The 15,549-nt window shown below is 50.4% G+C and overlaps 1 protein-coding gene across 7 annotated transcripts in view; it reads left to right on the top strand.

The window, feature by feature from the left end:
* The window catches only part of NT5DC3 (5'-nucleotidase domain containing 3), a 96,444-nt gene that overhangs the window by 50,695 nt on the left and 30,200 nt on the right, over positions 1 to 15,549 (top strand). For all 7 annotated transcript variants that reach the window (XM_072773386.1, XM_072773385.1, XM_072773387.1 and 4 more), the window contains 3 exons: positions 6,416 to 6,600; positions 14,294 to 14,368; positions 14,972 to 15,027. In XM_072773386.1, coding sequence (XP_072629487.1) covers positions 6,416 to 6,600; positions 14,294 to 14,368; positions 14,972 to 15,027 — 316 coding nt within the window. The remainder of the gene's footprint in view (positions 1 to 6,415; positions 6,601 to 14,293; positions 14,369 to 14,971; positions 15,028 to 15,549) is intronic.

Below are 15,549 nucleotides of genomic sequence, written 5' to 3'. Positions count from 1 at the left end.
GGTTTTGAGGAACTGTTTTATTTTTATCTTTATTTTTTTGGAACTGTTTTATATTAAGTGTACTTATAAGTGTACTTATAGGATGTTGATACATAAACCTGAATAAAATTTCAATTTGTGTGTAAAGATGTAACTCTCCAAGATGAACCTCTGTTGGTGACATTGGGCTTACCTGGAAAGTTTCTTGTGATCTCTCTGAGCAGGAAAACCTTGAGAAACATGATTACATTTGGTATCAGAATGTTGTTTGAGTATCCATTTTATTTAACAGTATTTTTTGGATGTTGTCTAGGTGCGAGAGTTACTTTCATTGTAATAGTGAGCAAGGCAGGTGAAGCTAGGGTAGCAATTTTCCAGTGTTTTGTTCCCAGGACTCTTACACACTTAAAATTACTGAAGATCCCAAAGTGTTTTTGTTTATATAGATTATACTGATAGTGACTATATTAGAAATTTAAAAATGAGGGATTTTAAAAAATAGGTATTCCCCACTTCATTTAAAATAACAATAAATCTGTTACCTACTAACATAAATGACACACTTTTTATGAAAGGCAGCTATTTGCCAAAATAAAAGAACTTTGAAAGAATGTCAGAGTTCCACATCTTTGCAGATTTCTGCTACATCTCAATTCATGGGAGATGGCTGGAGCCTCAGATCTGGTTCTGTTCATTGAGGTGTCAGACACCATGTAGCCTCGAATGCTCTGCTGTCGATGGGTGAGAACAGACGAGTGAAGGAGGCAGATAATCTATTAAATTCATACTGTTCCTTTGACAAATCACTACAAACATAGTGACTTACACTCCACACATCCATTAGTCTGGGAGTTCATGAGTGTGAAGTGGGCCTTGCCGGGCTACCATCAGGGTGCTGGCAGGACTCTGTTCCTTTCTGGAGCTCCAATGCAGAATGCCTTTGTGCCCTTCCCAGTTCCTGGAAGCTTCCAGCATTCTTTGGTTTATGGTCCCTTTCATTTTCAGAGCCAGCAGTGGACAGTGGGGCCTTTTCCACATGACATCACTGTGATGCCGAACCATCTGCCTACCTTGTCTACACTTTACCCCAGTGAGTAGCCCCCATACCCCCACCTTGAGGTAAACTAGCTTAATCTTTATTTTAAAGTCAGCCGTTTATAACCTGGGACCTTAATTCCCCTCGGCCACGTAAAGATGATGTCTTCACAGATTCTGGGGATTGGGATGTGCATGTCCTAATGCTGCTGGCCATGTTTAGGGATTATTAGAAAAGTAGTTTGACCTTCGTTGATCCCAGGAGACAATCTGAGGGTGTGGTTTCCCAGATTATGCCAGGCTAGGGAAAATATTAGGTGACTGGATGAGGGAAGGAGAGGGGACCGACATTGACATTCAGGAAGCCCCTGCCATGAGCCAAGTACCCTGCCAGGCACTTGACCTACATTGTACTGTCTGATAACTGAGCGACTTGGCCTTACATAACGTCTCATCTGCAAACAGTGGGTAGCGGTGTTCACCTTAGGGAGTTCTTGTGACCGTGACCCAAGGTGAGAAGTACCTGATGCCATGGTGTATGGAGGACATTGATGGTTATTCCTCTTCTACTGTCTCCATACAGTGATGAAAGCTCTTGATAGCTTGCCTAGCATTTCATCTTTTGATATGGCTCAATTTTCTTTTTCTAAGAAGTTTCTCCCATGAAACAAAAAGTACTTTTCTTTTGAGCAGTCAGGCTTTGTTTTTGTTTTTTTAAGTAGGCTCCACACTCAATGTGGGCCTTGAATGCATGACCCTGAGCTGGAGGGTCGCATGCTGTATCCACTCAGCTAGCCAGGTGCCCCTAAGTTTTTTTTTTTTTATTAAATGACTTAAGATTAGGTTGTCCTTAAACCGTTATCGTATGTAATTTTATTTCAGATGTAGTCACATGTGGTTAGATTTTTGGAACTTCAGGACACATGGTGGATTTCTACTGAGCAGTCAGAATGACAAATATTATTTACAGAGTAATTAAGATGTGATTTTAACTCTTGGTAGGAGTAGTGTAAATGTCACACACATTGTTAATTATTTGGATGAGTAATTGTATTTGTCATGGATTACTTTTCCTTGGAGATGATGCAGAATGTCTAAACTAGTAGAGAAAGGAAAGCTGCTTTTTAGATTTATAGATGCTATAAAAATGACTTTTGAATTGCCACCTCCTCTGGAGAGGGAGCTGTGCTGAATTCATGTCTTGTGTGCTTTTGCCATTTCTTGGCTTCCCCTGCTGCCTGTGATGTCGATCCCTACCAAGTTGGTGCCTTGTCATCTGCTCACATACAGTCCCTGCACATCTCCCTGTGCAGTGCTTGGCACATGGTAGGTGTGCAGGAGGTGCTTACTGAAAAAGTTCCTGAGAGGTGAGTAAGTGGAAAAACCAGTTGACCAAAATCCTGTGTGCTGATGATCTTATATGTAGAAAACTCTGGAGAATGAAAACAAATCTGATCCAAAGTAGAAGAGCAGTTGCTGGGGAATAGTCGGGCTTGGGGAGGGTGGCTGGCATTCACAGGGGCATGACAAAATGTGTGGAGGTGTTAGGTACACTTAGCATCATCGGGACCCTGGTTCGTAGGTGTGTACATACGTCGAACCTCGTGGAACTGCATCCTTCACGTGTGATTGCTTATACATCCATCGTGTATCTCAGTAAAGCTGCACAGTAAAGACAAAGGAAGAAGGGAAGGACTGTGGGTTAGCTGACTTGACGCAGGTTCCCCCCACATCAGTGGAAACAGTGGCCCGGGGTGAATGTGATGTCCTCGTTGGACTGCCAGTTGGGCTGGAGTGGGTGGCACAGGGTCCCAGAAGGATGCAGGAGTTATGTGGGGAAGAGTCATTTCTTCCCTCAGAGTTGAGGTTGCGTTGTGCTGGCAGGTAACCCCCTTCATAGTGAAAGGGACACCTGGGTCCCTGGGTTTTGTCCCTGCATCTATGGGGACTGCTGCAGAAGTAGAGGGGATTGGGATGCCTTGGTGGCTCAGTGGTTGAGCATCTGCCTTTGTCTCAGGGTGTGACCCCAGGATCCAGGATCGGGTCCCACATCAGCCTCCCTGCAAGGAGCCTGCTTCTCCCTCTGCCTGTATCTCTGCCTTTCTCTCTCTCTCTCCGTGTCTATCATGAATAAATAAATAAAAATCATAAAAAAAAAAGAAGTAGAAGGGATTTACAACTGAATGGTTCTTAGCGAAACTAGGGATCCTAGAGAACATAGTTTCTGGCTAAAAACAGTTGGATTCATATCTCTAAGGTCCAGTAGTAAGTAGCGCCCCTTGGAATCATCAACCTCAAGTCACACTGTTTGCTCTGTTCTTACTCCCCTTACTGTACCTACTTATTAGCAGAAGCCATACTGAGTGTTCACAACCAGATTAAATCATGTTTGTTGGCACTAAACAGAACATTCTCAACATAAATCTGAACTTTTTGCATTATGGTGAAATTGTTCCTAACCTATCAATTGCATTAGGACAAATTAACATTTTTTTCCATAAATGTCAGTAGAATTATCTTTGGCCAAGCCTTGCTTGACAGGAGGAAGTTGTAACTGAGGAGTTTGCTAAGAGAAAATCCTCTAAGGGATCCCAAGACCTCTGGGGTCATGCCCTGAGCCGAAGGCAGACACCACCGCTGAGCTGCCCCAGCGCCCTGCAGCAGAGTATAAAGGGAAATCTTCCCTGACAGTCCTTTAATGTAGTTAAGCAGTGTTTCTGTAGTTAGATGAGAGAGACTGAATATTCCATGTGAATTTTTTTTTAAAAGATTTATTTATTTATTTATTTATGATAGAGAGAGAGAGAGAGAGGCAGACACACAGGAGGAGGGAGAAGCAGGCTCCACACCGGGAGCCCGATGCAGGACTCGATCCCGGGACTCCAGGATCACGCCCTGGGCCAAAGGCAGGCGCAACTGCTGAGCCACCCAGAGATCCCCTCCATGTGAATTTTAATTCAAGGTGGTACTCAACTATTCTGAAGACCAGAGGGTAGTAGATTGCCCATCTAGCTGAAAGTAGGGCATATGAAGGAGAATTTAAGATCGGAAAGATGGCTTAAAGTATAAATGCAGAATGCCTTTAATGCCAGTTTAAAAAGTTAAAATTTGTAGACAGTAAAAATTTCAAGTGGCTGAATGTGCTTTAAATAAACTTTTAGTTTGGACCTTTTTAGCTGCAAACAATAAAACACTCAACCCAAACTGATTTAAGCAAAAAAAAAAAAAAAATTTTAAAAGAAATTTTATGGGCTTGTGTAATTGAAAAACCAAGAGGTAGCTTGGTAGCTTCAAACAGAAGTTGATCTAGGTATGTCATGGGGTGGTTTCTCTTCTCTTGACCTTGCTTTCTTCCAATACTGGCCTTTTTATTTTTTATTTAAAAAAATTTTTTTTAAATTAATTAATTTATTTATGATAGAGAGAGAGAGAGAGAGAGGGGCAGAGACACAGGCAGAGGGAGAAGCAGGCTCCATGCACCAGGAGCCCGACGTGGGATTCCATCCCAGGTCTCCAGGATCGCGCCCTGGGCCAAAGGCAGGCGCCAAACCCCTGCACCACCCAGGGATCCCCAATACTGGCCTTTTTAAAGGACCTTGGAGATAGCCCCTCACATCTCCAGTTTTATATCCTGTTGGATCCGAGCTTGGAAGAAAAGAATACCTCTTCCATGAAATTCCCTTGCACATCCAGAAATTTTCTTGACTGGACTCATTGGTTCACTTTGGCTGCAGGGAAAGTGGGATGATGACTGGCCAGAAGGAGTCCTGAGCCTTCTCCAAATGAGTTCATGTTGGTGAAGGAACTCAGGTGCCGTGTTTGGCCAGGCCTGGGTCCTTCCTGGGCGTTCTTCCCGGAGTCAGGAGCGGAACCTCTCTGAGGCTGTACAGTCTGAATGTGGGCGAGTGGCGATGTCCCAGAGAAATGCATCGGGGAAGGGCGGGTAGCAGGTGCGTCTGTCAGCTCAGGGTGAGCCGCGCTGCAGGGACCAGCAGTGCGCACTGTAGACAGCCACGGCCAAATGCCTTGTCCTTTATGGAGTCCACTGGGCTTGGGCAGCTCTGCAGCTGCGTCCCTGCTCTAGGCTTGGGCTGCCCTGGGACCAGGCTCCCGTCAGGGCTTTGGCCTGAGTAACAGGGCTGTGTTCTGTCCTGTGTTCTGCCTGTATGGTCTTGATGTCTTCATCCATTAGTCCAAAAGGAACTCTCTTTCTTTCTTTTCTTTTTCTTTTTCTTTTTCTCTTTTTCTCTTTTTCTTTTTCTTTCTTGGAACTCACTTTCTAAACCGGTACCCTTATTTCTGTTTCGGGAAGAAGTGCATAACTGCTTTGTCAAGGGCCCTTCTTCCAGTTATACTTCAGAGTCTAAAGTTCAGACAGGCTGTTTGTCTCTTTGAGTGTTTGGCATTCTTTCCTTTTGCCTTGTAATTATTCGTGTTTGTAACTGGTTTTATAGGGTGTCGAAATACGTTTTAAGCTTCCCGTGTTCCTCATGTTTATTTTGAGTGATGACACATTAAACATCCAAGCTTTTGGTGGTGATGTTCACATGATTAATACACCTTGGGCTTTCACCCCAGCGGGGATTCCGGGCAGCCGTCGGAGACATGCTCTTAGCGGTTTTCCAGTGATGCAGTCCTGCTTGAGGACATCACATACTCTTCTCCGTTGGTCGAAAGGGAGAGAAACTTTATTGCCAACACGGTTCCTAAACATAAACCTCTAATTCCAGTAGGCTGTTAGAACTTCATGGAAAGATCATGTGTGAAAGCAGTGCTGTTGGTCACCCTGTAAGTAATCCTGCTTCCATACTTCATCTACATGGTGCCATGTGGTCATGTTCAGAAAATAGCATCCCTGGCAGGGGCCCGTCAATTATGTAAGGCCAGGAACCCTGCGGTGGCAGGTGCCAGAGAGCTTGGAGGTGCTAACTTTTAATTTAATTATCTATAGGTTTCTCGGTTTCTGAAATCCGTAACTAGCATGTATTGTTTTTTAAACTAAACACGTTTTTTTTGCGATGTTGAAGCAAAGATTCTTTTTTTAGTAAGTTTTATTGAGATACTGTGTACATACGGTACCGCACACCCACTGAGAACTCCTGTCTGGTGGCATTTGGTGTGCTGTCCAGCCAGTGTTCATCATCACTTTGAGATTGTTGTCATTGCCCTGGGGGCGGGGGGGATGCTGTACATGTTAGTGGTGGCCCCATTTCTCCCCATGCCCCCGGCTCCTGCCTCTGGATTTGCCTGGCTGGGACATTTTAGGCCACTGGACTCAGAGAAGCCGTGGCTTCTCTCATGCAGTGTGGAGTTTCCAAGATAAAGCCACTCTGTGACTCCTAGGAATCCTACTAACCCTTATTCATCACGGGGCATAATACATGTTCTTCTTTACTCCTAGACTTGGTTCCTTCGATTATGAACAACTTGTTGAATCCAGATGCCATTTTCTCCAACAATGAGATGAGCCTGTCGGACATCGAAATCTATGGCTTCGATTATGACTATACCCTGGTGTTCTACTCCAAGCACCTTCACACGCTGATATTCAATGCCGCGCGGGACCTTCTCATCAATGAGCACCGGGTGAGGGCAGGGTGGGTCTCCTCCTTCCCCAGACACTGGACAATAGCTGTGAACGCACCTGGTCTTGTGTCGGCATGCACACGTCACTTAGGGAAGTGTTGTTAAGTGAGTGAGTGGATTTTGTTCCATTCCAAGGGACTCCAGGTATGATTGATATACAGAAAGTTGTAGATGCTTGATGTGTATGACTTGAGTTTGGAGATAAGTACACAGCTGTGAAACCACTATCACCGTCAAGGCCATACACTGTCACCTCCCAGAGTTTCCTCCTGCCTCCTTCATCATCGTTATTTGTTTGTGCGTGTGTACGTGTGTGCGTGCATGTGTGCGTGTGTGTGTGTGTGTGTGTGTGTGTGTGTGTGTGTGAACCTGGCTGTAAGATCTGCCCTCAGAGACATTCGGGGACACCGTTGCCTGCAGTACAGGAGTGCTGTGCTGTGTCTTAGCTCTCCGGGGCGTTTATGTCACACAGCTGGGACTTTGTATTGGAATATAGTTGGTTTTTAAAGATTTTATTTATTTGAGAGAGAGAACACAAGCAGGAGGAGGGGCAAGGGGAGGGAAAAGCAGAGTCCCTGCGGGGCTCACTTTCAGGACCCCAGGATTATGACTTGAGCTGAAGGCAGATGCTTGACCTGCTGAGCTACCCAGGCGCACCTGGAAGATGGTTACTTAAAAAAAAACTAAAATCTGGGCAGCCCCGGTGGCTCAGCTGTTTAGCGCCACCTTCAGCCCAGGGCGTGATCCTGGAGACCCGGGATCAGTCCCACATCAGGCTCCCTGCATGGAGCCTGCTTCTCCCTCTGCCTGTGTCTCTGCCTCTCTCTCTCTCTCTTTCTCTCTGTGCCTCTCAAGAATAAATAAATAAAATCTTTAAAACAAAAAAAAAGAAAAAACCCAAAATCTTTCGACGTCTCTTTGATAGAAGACTCTCAAATTAGCGTTAGTGGGGACAGGGCTACGGACTTCTGCTCTCATCCCTCGCCGAGCAGGATGGCGCTCCTCCCCAAGCCGATGAACGTGGCCGCCTGTTCGGGTTAAAGAGGAAATTGTTCCGGTAATGGGCTGTGTTTTGCCATCATCACTGACTTGAGTTGTTCCGCAAAGAACATTCGAGTGTGTGGTGTTGGCAAGGGCCCAGGGTGGGGAAGGAAAGGCAGGATGCAGGACCCGCTGTGCTGCCCAGTGAGCGCGTCTCTGCAGCCAGAACCCAGGAGCCACCCTGACCAGTGCTGTGAGCACCCTCTGCGGGGCCGGGTCTGTGTGGGGCCCCAGCGTGTTTCCGCAGGGGCACCTGCGCTGTGGGGAGGCCTTCTTGCCTCCTCCACCTTCACTGCTGGGCCTGCCTCTCCTCGCTTAGTCCCTCGGCTTTGACCAGGGGCCACTCCCCCATGGCCCGTGTAGCAGCCACGGAGAGGCTGGGTCGAGGGGCGCGAGTGCCGCAGCGAGTGCAGCAGTGCAGCGTAGTGCTGCAGGTTCAGGGGGCAGCCAGTTGTGGGGTCCCTGCTGGGGCCTCTGCGCACTTCCCAGCACACCCTCCCTGCCCTGCCCTGTTCCAGGGCTTGGGCCACACAAGGGCGGGGTACGTGGGCAGAGTCTGGAAAGGCTTTGCCTGCGAAGGTGTGGTGGGAGGTGGGGGTGGGTGGGAGTGGCCTGGGAGTCAGCAGGGGGTGGGTGGGGGCCAGGGAGGGCTGGAGGGGGCGGGGCCAAGGAGGGGTGTAGGAGATCGGAGTTCCTGACTTGGCCCCTAGGATAGTGTTTTGTATGAGTGGGCTGCACGTCATGTCCCGCATGTCTCTGCCCCGGTCATTCTTAGTTTCCAGCCATTCTCATTTGGCCTCCTTTCTGGTCGTTTATCATCTTAGTGACTCTTCTTAGGGCATGTGCCCTGATTTATCCGTCTCTAGTGTGAGGCCCTGACTGGAAGACGTCACAGCCGGTAGGGTCTGACTAATGTGGAATAGAGGGAGGCCATCACCTCCCTGCTTCTGGATACCATACCTTTGTTAATGCTACCCCAGTTCCCATTAGTTTTAGGTCTTCATCATTTGATGCCCTGTATTTCCTGTTCCGTTCTGCTTCTGATTATCAGGGATTTAATCAGCAACTCAGTTTCTCCCTACTCAGAATGCAGGAATGACATTTGTCAGCGGTGACCTTTCCGTCTCCGCGAAGCCGGCAGGCGGCCTTGTCCAGCTATGGGCACTGTACTGCGTGGAGCCCCATCCAGCCACATTTCCCCATCTGCTGGAGAGCCGCCTGCCCTTCCGTCTCATGGCAGGCCTGGCCCTGCCCTGTGGGCCCAAGAGCGAAGTGAGAGCCCCAGGGGTCCTGCCCCTGTGGCCTGTCTGTGGTCACCCTGCCCCAGAAGAGTGAACGGAGTGGCTGCCCCGTGGGTGCTGCATCCTGTCCTGGTGGCTGGGCCGATACTATGTGTGTGGGGGTCATTCGGGTCACCGCCCAGTGTGTGGGTCTCCTACTTGGTCCTGGAAGCACAGGTTCTGGCACTGTGTGGCCAGCACACAAGCCCTGACCTTCCCGCCACCTTCCCGCCACCTTCCCGGGAACCTGGAGAAATCCACCTGATCTCCATGAGCTGCCGTTCCCACCTGTGACATGGATGCATTCACGGTGCTTTAGCTCCAGAGTTGGTGTCATAATTAAGTGAGTCACTATGTATAACGGGCTGGCAGGTAGAGGACCCTCGGAATGGCAGCCGTCACCGCTGTCTCTGTGTGCGCCTTAGCCCCACAGGTCCCCTGTCCCTGCCTTACAGGGAAAATGAGGCCCACAGCCTCGAGTCAGGAGGAGGCAGAATCTGTTTCCAGGGCACGAGCGTTCTTGCCTTCATTCCTGGTTGTTCTTTGTGGGGCCAATAACATTTCCACTCTGTTCACATGAGAATAAAATATTCACGAAGGTACAAAATGTTTGAGGATCAAAAATGTATAAAATTTGGGGGAACAGAGAGAAGACATAGATGGGGAAGAGGAGGTGCCATCGTTAGGATCAGAAAAGCTTCTGGATGTAAGATCACTTAAGATTCAGCCCCATTACATCTGTTTGTTGCTCTGATAAAAGAGATCAGTCATAACACTAATTATGTCAGGCATATTAATAGAGTCAATTATGCTCATGCAGATTTTTCTCTTGCTCTGATGAAACAAAATAATTCTTCCAAGAGGCATTTAATTTGGTGCCATTTTTCTTGCCAGGGACTAAATGTGCTTGTAGAGATGGGAAGACATCTGCTCTTGAGATGCACAGCAATAGAACAGTAAGTCTGCAATTCCACAGCTTCCCAAAAAGCAAATGTAAGAAGTTCTAGCCCTTCTTTTATTTTATTTTATTTTATTTTATTTTATTTTATTTTTTAAATTTTATTTATTTTATTTTATTTTATTTTTTTTTAGTTCTAGCCCTTCTTAACGACACTTTTCCTTCCTTCCTTCCTTCCTTCCTTCCTTCCTTCCTTCCTTCCTTCCTTCCTTCCTTCCTTCCTTCCTTTTTCTTCCTTTCTTTCTTTCTTTCTTTCTTTCTTTCTTTCTTTCTTTCTTTCTTTCTTTCTTTCTTTCTTTCTTTCAACATGTTTTTGCAAAAATAGAACAAAATATAGGGAAATGATTATGTCTACCTTTTCCTTTCATGGGTCCACCAAGACCAGAGGGGGAGTGTCAAGGGTTCTTGATTCCGCCCCCAGATCCATGGCCTTGTCCTGGTCCCAGTCATTCCGTGGTAGTCCATCCCCACCTCTAGGGCCCAGTGGCTGTGACCCTTGTCTGATCTGTCCGCTGTGAGTTCTTGCTCTCTCTCTTTTATTTTTCTTTTTAACAGACTGTTAATCTTAGGGGAGGTTTAGGTGTGTAGGCAGATTGCAGAGTTGCCGCAGAGCATTCCTGCATGTGTCCCCTGCCTGGTCCCCCTGCTCCCAGTTCCCCTGACCGCAGTCTCTTCATCATGGCGAGAGAAGCGCGTTGGTAACACCCGCACTGACTGAAGTTTACCCTGGAACCCCGTTTCCTCTGTTCTTACTTGATATCCATTGCCTATTCCAGGGACCCATGCGGGAGCTGTGTCACTTTCAGTTGTCCTATGACTGGGGGCTCTCTTAGCACTTTCTCACAACTCCCTGGTTTGTGACAACCTTGACTGGGCAGGTGGCTTCTCTTGGGACTTGGCTGACATCTCCCTGTGGTTACACTGGGGGCCCGGGGAGGGGGAGGCCCCAGAGGTGGAGTGCCATTGGCTTGTGTCACAGGGGGCACCCGTTGTCTGCGTGGCTTACCCAGTGAGGCTGGCTTCCGCCATGTGCAGAGGTGCGTGTACACCATGGGTCGCTTTTTTCTCTCCAGGCTCTGCTCTCTGGGATGAGGCCACCCTGTGCAGCCGTGTCCCGACTGCCTCACAGCCACCTGTCTGCTCCAGGCCACCATCCCTTTCCAGCCCCATGGCTCCTGGACCCAGAACTCGGTCTGGTCTGGCTGTGCACTCAGAGTGACAGACGAGACCTCTGGAAGTGCTGGGCCCTGGCTTGCTCCCCCCTACTGTCACCCTGTCACCTGCTGGAGCCACAGCCACCCTCCACTGCCTGGCTGCCAGGACTCTGTGTTTCCTCTGCCCCAGGTGGTCTGTGGCCCTGCTCCTCATCTTGCTTGTGTTTCCCGGATGTTTGAGCTCTTGTAGGCCTTGCTCCATAGTGCGTTCTGCTGGGGGCTTGGTGATGGCCTCCTCAAGGTGGAGGGGACACGTTTTAGGGGAGGAGACAGCCCCATCTGGTTCCTGCCACCGCCCCAGGCTCTGGCACAGATGCGTGTTCAGCACATCCTCAGCGTGTTTGGGGAAGGACACGGTTAAGTGAGAACCATGCTCAGATGCGGGTCGTTTTGCCCTCCCATCTCGTGAAGACTTTAGAGAAGTCTGGTTCTGCCCTCCTGCCCTGCATCTGACAGGACTGACGTGCGAGGCTGTGCACACACAAGGCGGAGACCCCTGGGCACTGCATCTGTAGGGCTGGACGTACATAGGCACCAGGTGTCGGGGCACTGTGGTGCTCCAGCAGAGCCGGGCCGCTGCCTGGAAGAAGGAGTGCACCCCGGGTGCTCCCAGCTGCCCTAGTGCCTCCTGCTTTTAGAGACACCAGCCATGTGTGTGACACGTTGGCGGAGTCATGTTTCTCAGGCTGATGGAAAGGTTCTCCACTGACACGTCCACAGGATCTTGCTGTTGGCTCCTGGAGACGATGTTACCTCCTGGCTGCTGGGAGCATCTTCGGCTTCCCCGATGTGAGGTCATTGTTGACAGTTGTTCTGGGAGATGCTGTGCCTGCGTGTGCGTGTGCCCAAGTGTGTGTGTGTGTATGTGTGTGTGCATGCACATGTGTGTCTGTGTGCGTATGTGTATGTATGTGTGCGTGTGTGCCTGTGTGTTTACATGCTTGTGTGCTTGTGTGTGTGCATGTGTGTGCGTGCCTGTACACATGTACGTGTGCATGTGTGCCTGTGCATGTGTGTGTGTGTTGGAAAGGGCCCCCACCGCAAGGACAGTTGACGTCATAGGTTGTCTGGGGACACTCGACTCGGGTGGGAGTGGAGCCTAGAAATCGCCCATGGGGCCGCCCCGCCGCGCATGTGAAGGCAGGAGCCTGGAGTCCCTGGGAGTAGCAGGGGCAGGAGGATCGGAAAGCCCACGCCGTGGCTCCCAGTGAGGGAAGCAGCTCCATTCTGTTCCCTTCTGTTCTGTGCAGGCTGCGGGCTGGAGGCGGCCCCAATACCTCCTGGGCATCTTTTTTTTATTTTTAAATTTTTGAAGATTTTATTTCTAAATATCCACAACACCCAGTGGGGGGCTTGAACTTCTGCTCTGCAATCAGGAGTTGCAGGCTGTACTGACCGAGCCCCGTGAGTGCTCCAAGCTGCCGGCGTCCTTTGCTGTACCCTGTCCCCTTCCACCTCCAGTAGGAAACTTGGGCCCTTACTTTGGAAGGGGAAGATCGACGCTCAGAGACTGCAACCCGGCCCAGGTTCCTGGCTGATGCGCCGTAGGATGGGGCTGCAGCCCTGGGCCTGTGCTGGTGACCAGTGCCCCTGAGGCCCCTTCAGCTGCCTGGTCCCTTCCCACACCCCCTGCCACTGTCTCTGGAGCACTGGGGAGATGCCGTGTGTTTCTCAGGACGGGCTCCCCAAGGCCACATGGCTCTGGGGCCCATGGCAGGTGTGTGGCTGGGTGTCGCTGTGCTGTTGTCCTGTTGGGGAGTCAGCAGGGGCCTCGTTGGACGTCCCAGAAGCCCGTGCTCACGGCATGCCCATCCCGATGCCACTCAGGACAGTGGCAGCCCAGCCCCTGTCACCGTGCATCTTTGGAGTGGTCACCTGGCCCTCGGGGGGCATGTTCTGCTAGCACCCTGGTGTTTAGGGCTGGTTATGGGGCCAGGGACTGGGGCAAGGCGTGGGCCTGGACCACATTCCTGGCCCAAGCACCTAGCTTCTTGGGCCTGGATGGCCCCTGAGTGCCCCTGTCGGGATGTGGATCAGAGGGACGCACATGCCCTCCATCTGCCGTGTGTGCAGAGCGAGGGTGGAGGTGGCTCTGTAAAAGCACCTTGCAGGGAGAGCTGAACATCTTCCCCATGGCCTGCCTGGTCCTCATTGCCCCGGTGCAGGACAAGGTGCCACAGGTACACAGTCCCGGGCTTGCGTCCAGCAGGGGGACCATGCTGTGTGTACGGTTCTGGGACGTATGTGAAGTCTGTGAAAACGCATGACTGTACAGTGTTCACACTTCCTGGAAATGCCCCCGAGTGGCAGTAGCACTTGGTGGTTTCTCGGCAGCTGTGAGATCAGCAAGCTCTGCATGACATCTGGGTCAGCACTTGCGTGGCTACAATGCCTGCTGTGTGTGGGGTGGCTGCTGGGTGTGGGATGTGATTTCAAAGAAATGTGGCCCTGGCATGAGCAGTCCTCACTGTCTTGCAGGGGCCTGTGCACCTGACAGCTGGGCGGTCATTTGTGGGGGGAGGGGCGTGGAGGGTGGAGGGCAAGGGTCTCGGTGGCTCTGCACCCCACCACCCATGATTGTGACTGAGCCTTCGTCCGGGGCCCCACGCCCGACCACACGGCCACCGCAGGCCCCAGTGGTCCAGGTTCTGACTGAAGCCGTTTACCATGAGGCTGGAGGGTCCAGAGCTGCAGCAACCTCCTGCGGTGCTGTGCTCCCAGGGCAGAGGGCCATGGGGTCAGCAGGGAAAGGCTGGGCCCAGCATACCCCAGCCAGGTCACCTGGCCACACTCCTTCTATCCCACTCCTGGTGCCCTGGGGTGAGGGGCCCGGAGGACCTGGGTACACTGGGCAGGATAGCTAGGGTTCTAATCTTGAGATCTGACGGGAGGGAAGGACGTGGGGCACCTGGTCTAGCAGGTGAGAGCAGAGCTGGGGTTTGCATAGTTTGAGGAATGGGTTCATACCAGAAAGTACCAGATGGCCTCACCTGTGTCTGGGCAGGTGCATAGGGTGGGGTGGACAGATGGCCCTGAGAAGGAGGCACCATGTCCAAAAGCAGAGGGCTGGCCATGCTCAGTCCTGGTGCCTCCACCCCTATGCAGGGACAGTCACCCTGCTTCTTTCTGGGGACCAAGCTAGACCCTGCCGTGACCTTAGTGCACTGTTACCTGACGGTGGCTGTTTTCTTCTTTCTTAGTATCCGGTGGAAATCAGGAAGTATGAGTATGACCCAAATTTTGCGATTCGTGGACTTCATTACGATGTGCAGCGGGTAGGTTTCATTGCCGTGGTTCCTCATGTGATGGTGTCCAGGTCCCCTTGGCCCTTCTCTTTACTGAGCATGGAAGCTGATTTACGTCCTATTCTTTGGGGCCCAAGAACCGGGTCACTGACAGCGTCTTTGTATAAATAAAGTCTTTTGGGAAAGGCTGTGTATCGGAAAAAAGTGAATGTGTTTTGCTATTTGGAAGATACTGTTTGTTTCTTGAAGTCATTTCTGGTGTTTTGGTGGGGAGCCAGTGGCCACGCTGTGTTTGCAGACCAGTCATCTCCTTAATAAGCTGCACGGTGCATTTTTTTTTTTTTTTAAAGATTTTATTTACCAGGGAGTAGGAGCAATAGGGAGAGGGGAAGGAGAAGCAGGGGGCCAGGCGGGCTCCCTCTCAGGACCCAGGATCGTGGCCTGAGCCAGAGGCAGACGCTTGGCCAGCTGAGCCTCACCGCACTTTACTGACCAGCAGGCTCAGCAGATGCGTGCAGTGTGCTGCTTTCTCATGTCAACCTGTGTTGATTGGGTGTACGAGGACACGCAAAACCCTCGCTGGATATGCAGCCTGCTGCGCTTGACTCACCTGTTGTGTATTTGTTCTCTAAGGCGGTGCTGATGAAGATTGATGCTTTTCATTACATCCAGTTGGGAACCGTCTACAGGTAAGAGGAACATGAGGTAAATTCAATGCACCTGAAGTCCCCAAGTGGCTTCGAGTTTGGAGACCCTGTGACTGTGGTTGTTGGGGAGCGGGAGATTGTGTGTGTGTGTGTGTGTGTGTGTGTGTGTGTGTATGAGAGAGAAACCTGTTCATGCATTTGCTCAACAACACCCCTGGGTCCGGGTGACTCGGGTGCTGAGCGTGCACGTTGCACCGAACAAGTGGCTGCAGTCTGGTGACCACTGGGGGCGCTTTCCCAGGCACCGGGTAGGCCCTGAGTCAGAGGCTGGGTGGGGACAGACGTGGAGGATGCAGTGGCCCCTGTTCCCACCATGGTGGTAGAGTGTGTGGGTGGCAAGACTTTCCTCCTCCCTGTTTATTGGGATTAGTAGAAGCACTTGGCTCAGTCCAAAACCCTGTTAACCTTGACAACGTTGCCTTTTCTATTCCTTGAACTTGGGGAGGATTTAGGAGCATGGTTGTTGTACCCTAAACAGGTGTGTGTATCCAGGTTCTTCCTCCA

This window comes from Canis lupus, chromosome 13, assembly GCF_048164855.1.
Source record: "Canis lupus baileyi chromosome 13, mCanLup2.hap1, whole genome shotgun sequence".
In the NCBI taxonomy this organism is placed as follows: domain Eukaryota; kingdom Metazoa; phylum Chordata; class Mammalia; order Carnivora; family Canidae; genus Canis; species Canis lupus.
Note: the sequence above shows the minus strand (reverse complement) of the source record. Positions and strands in the feature narration are given on the sequence as shown.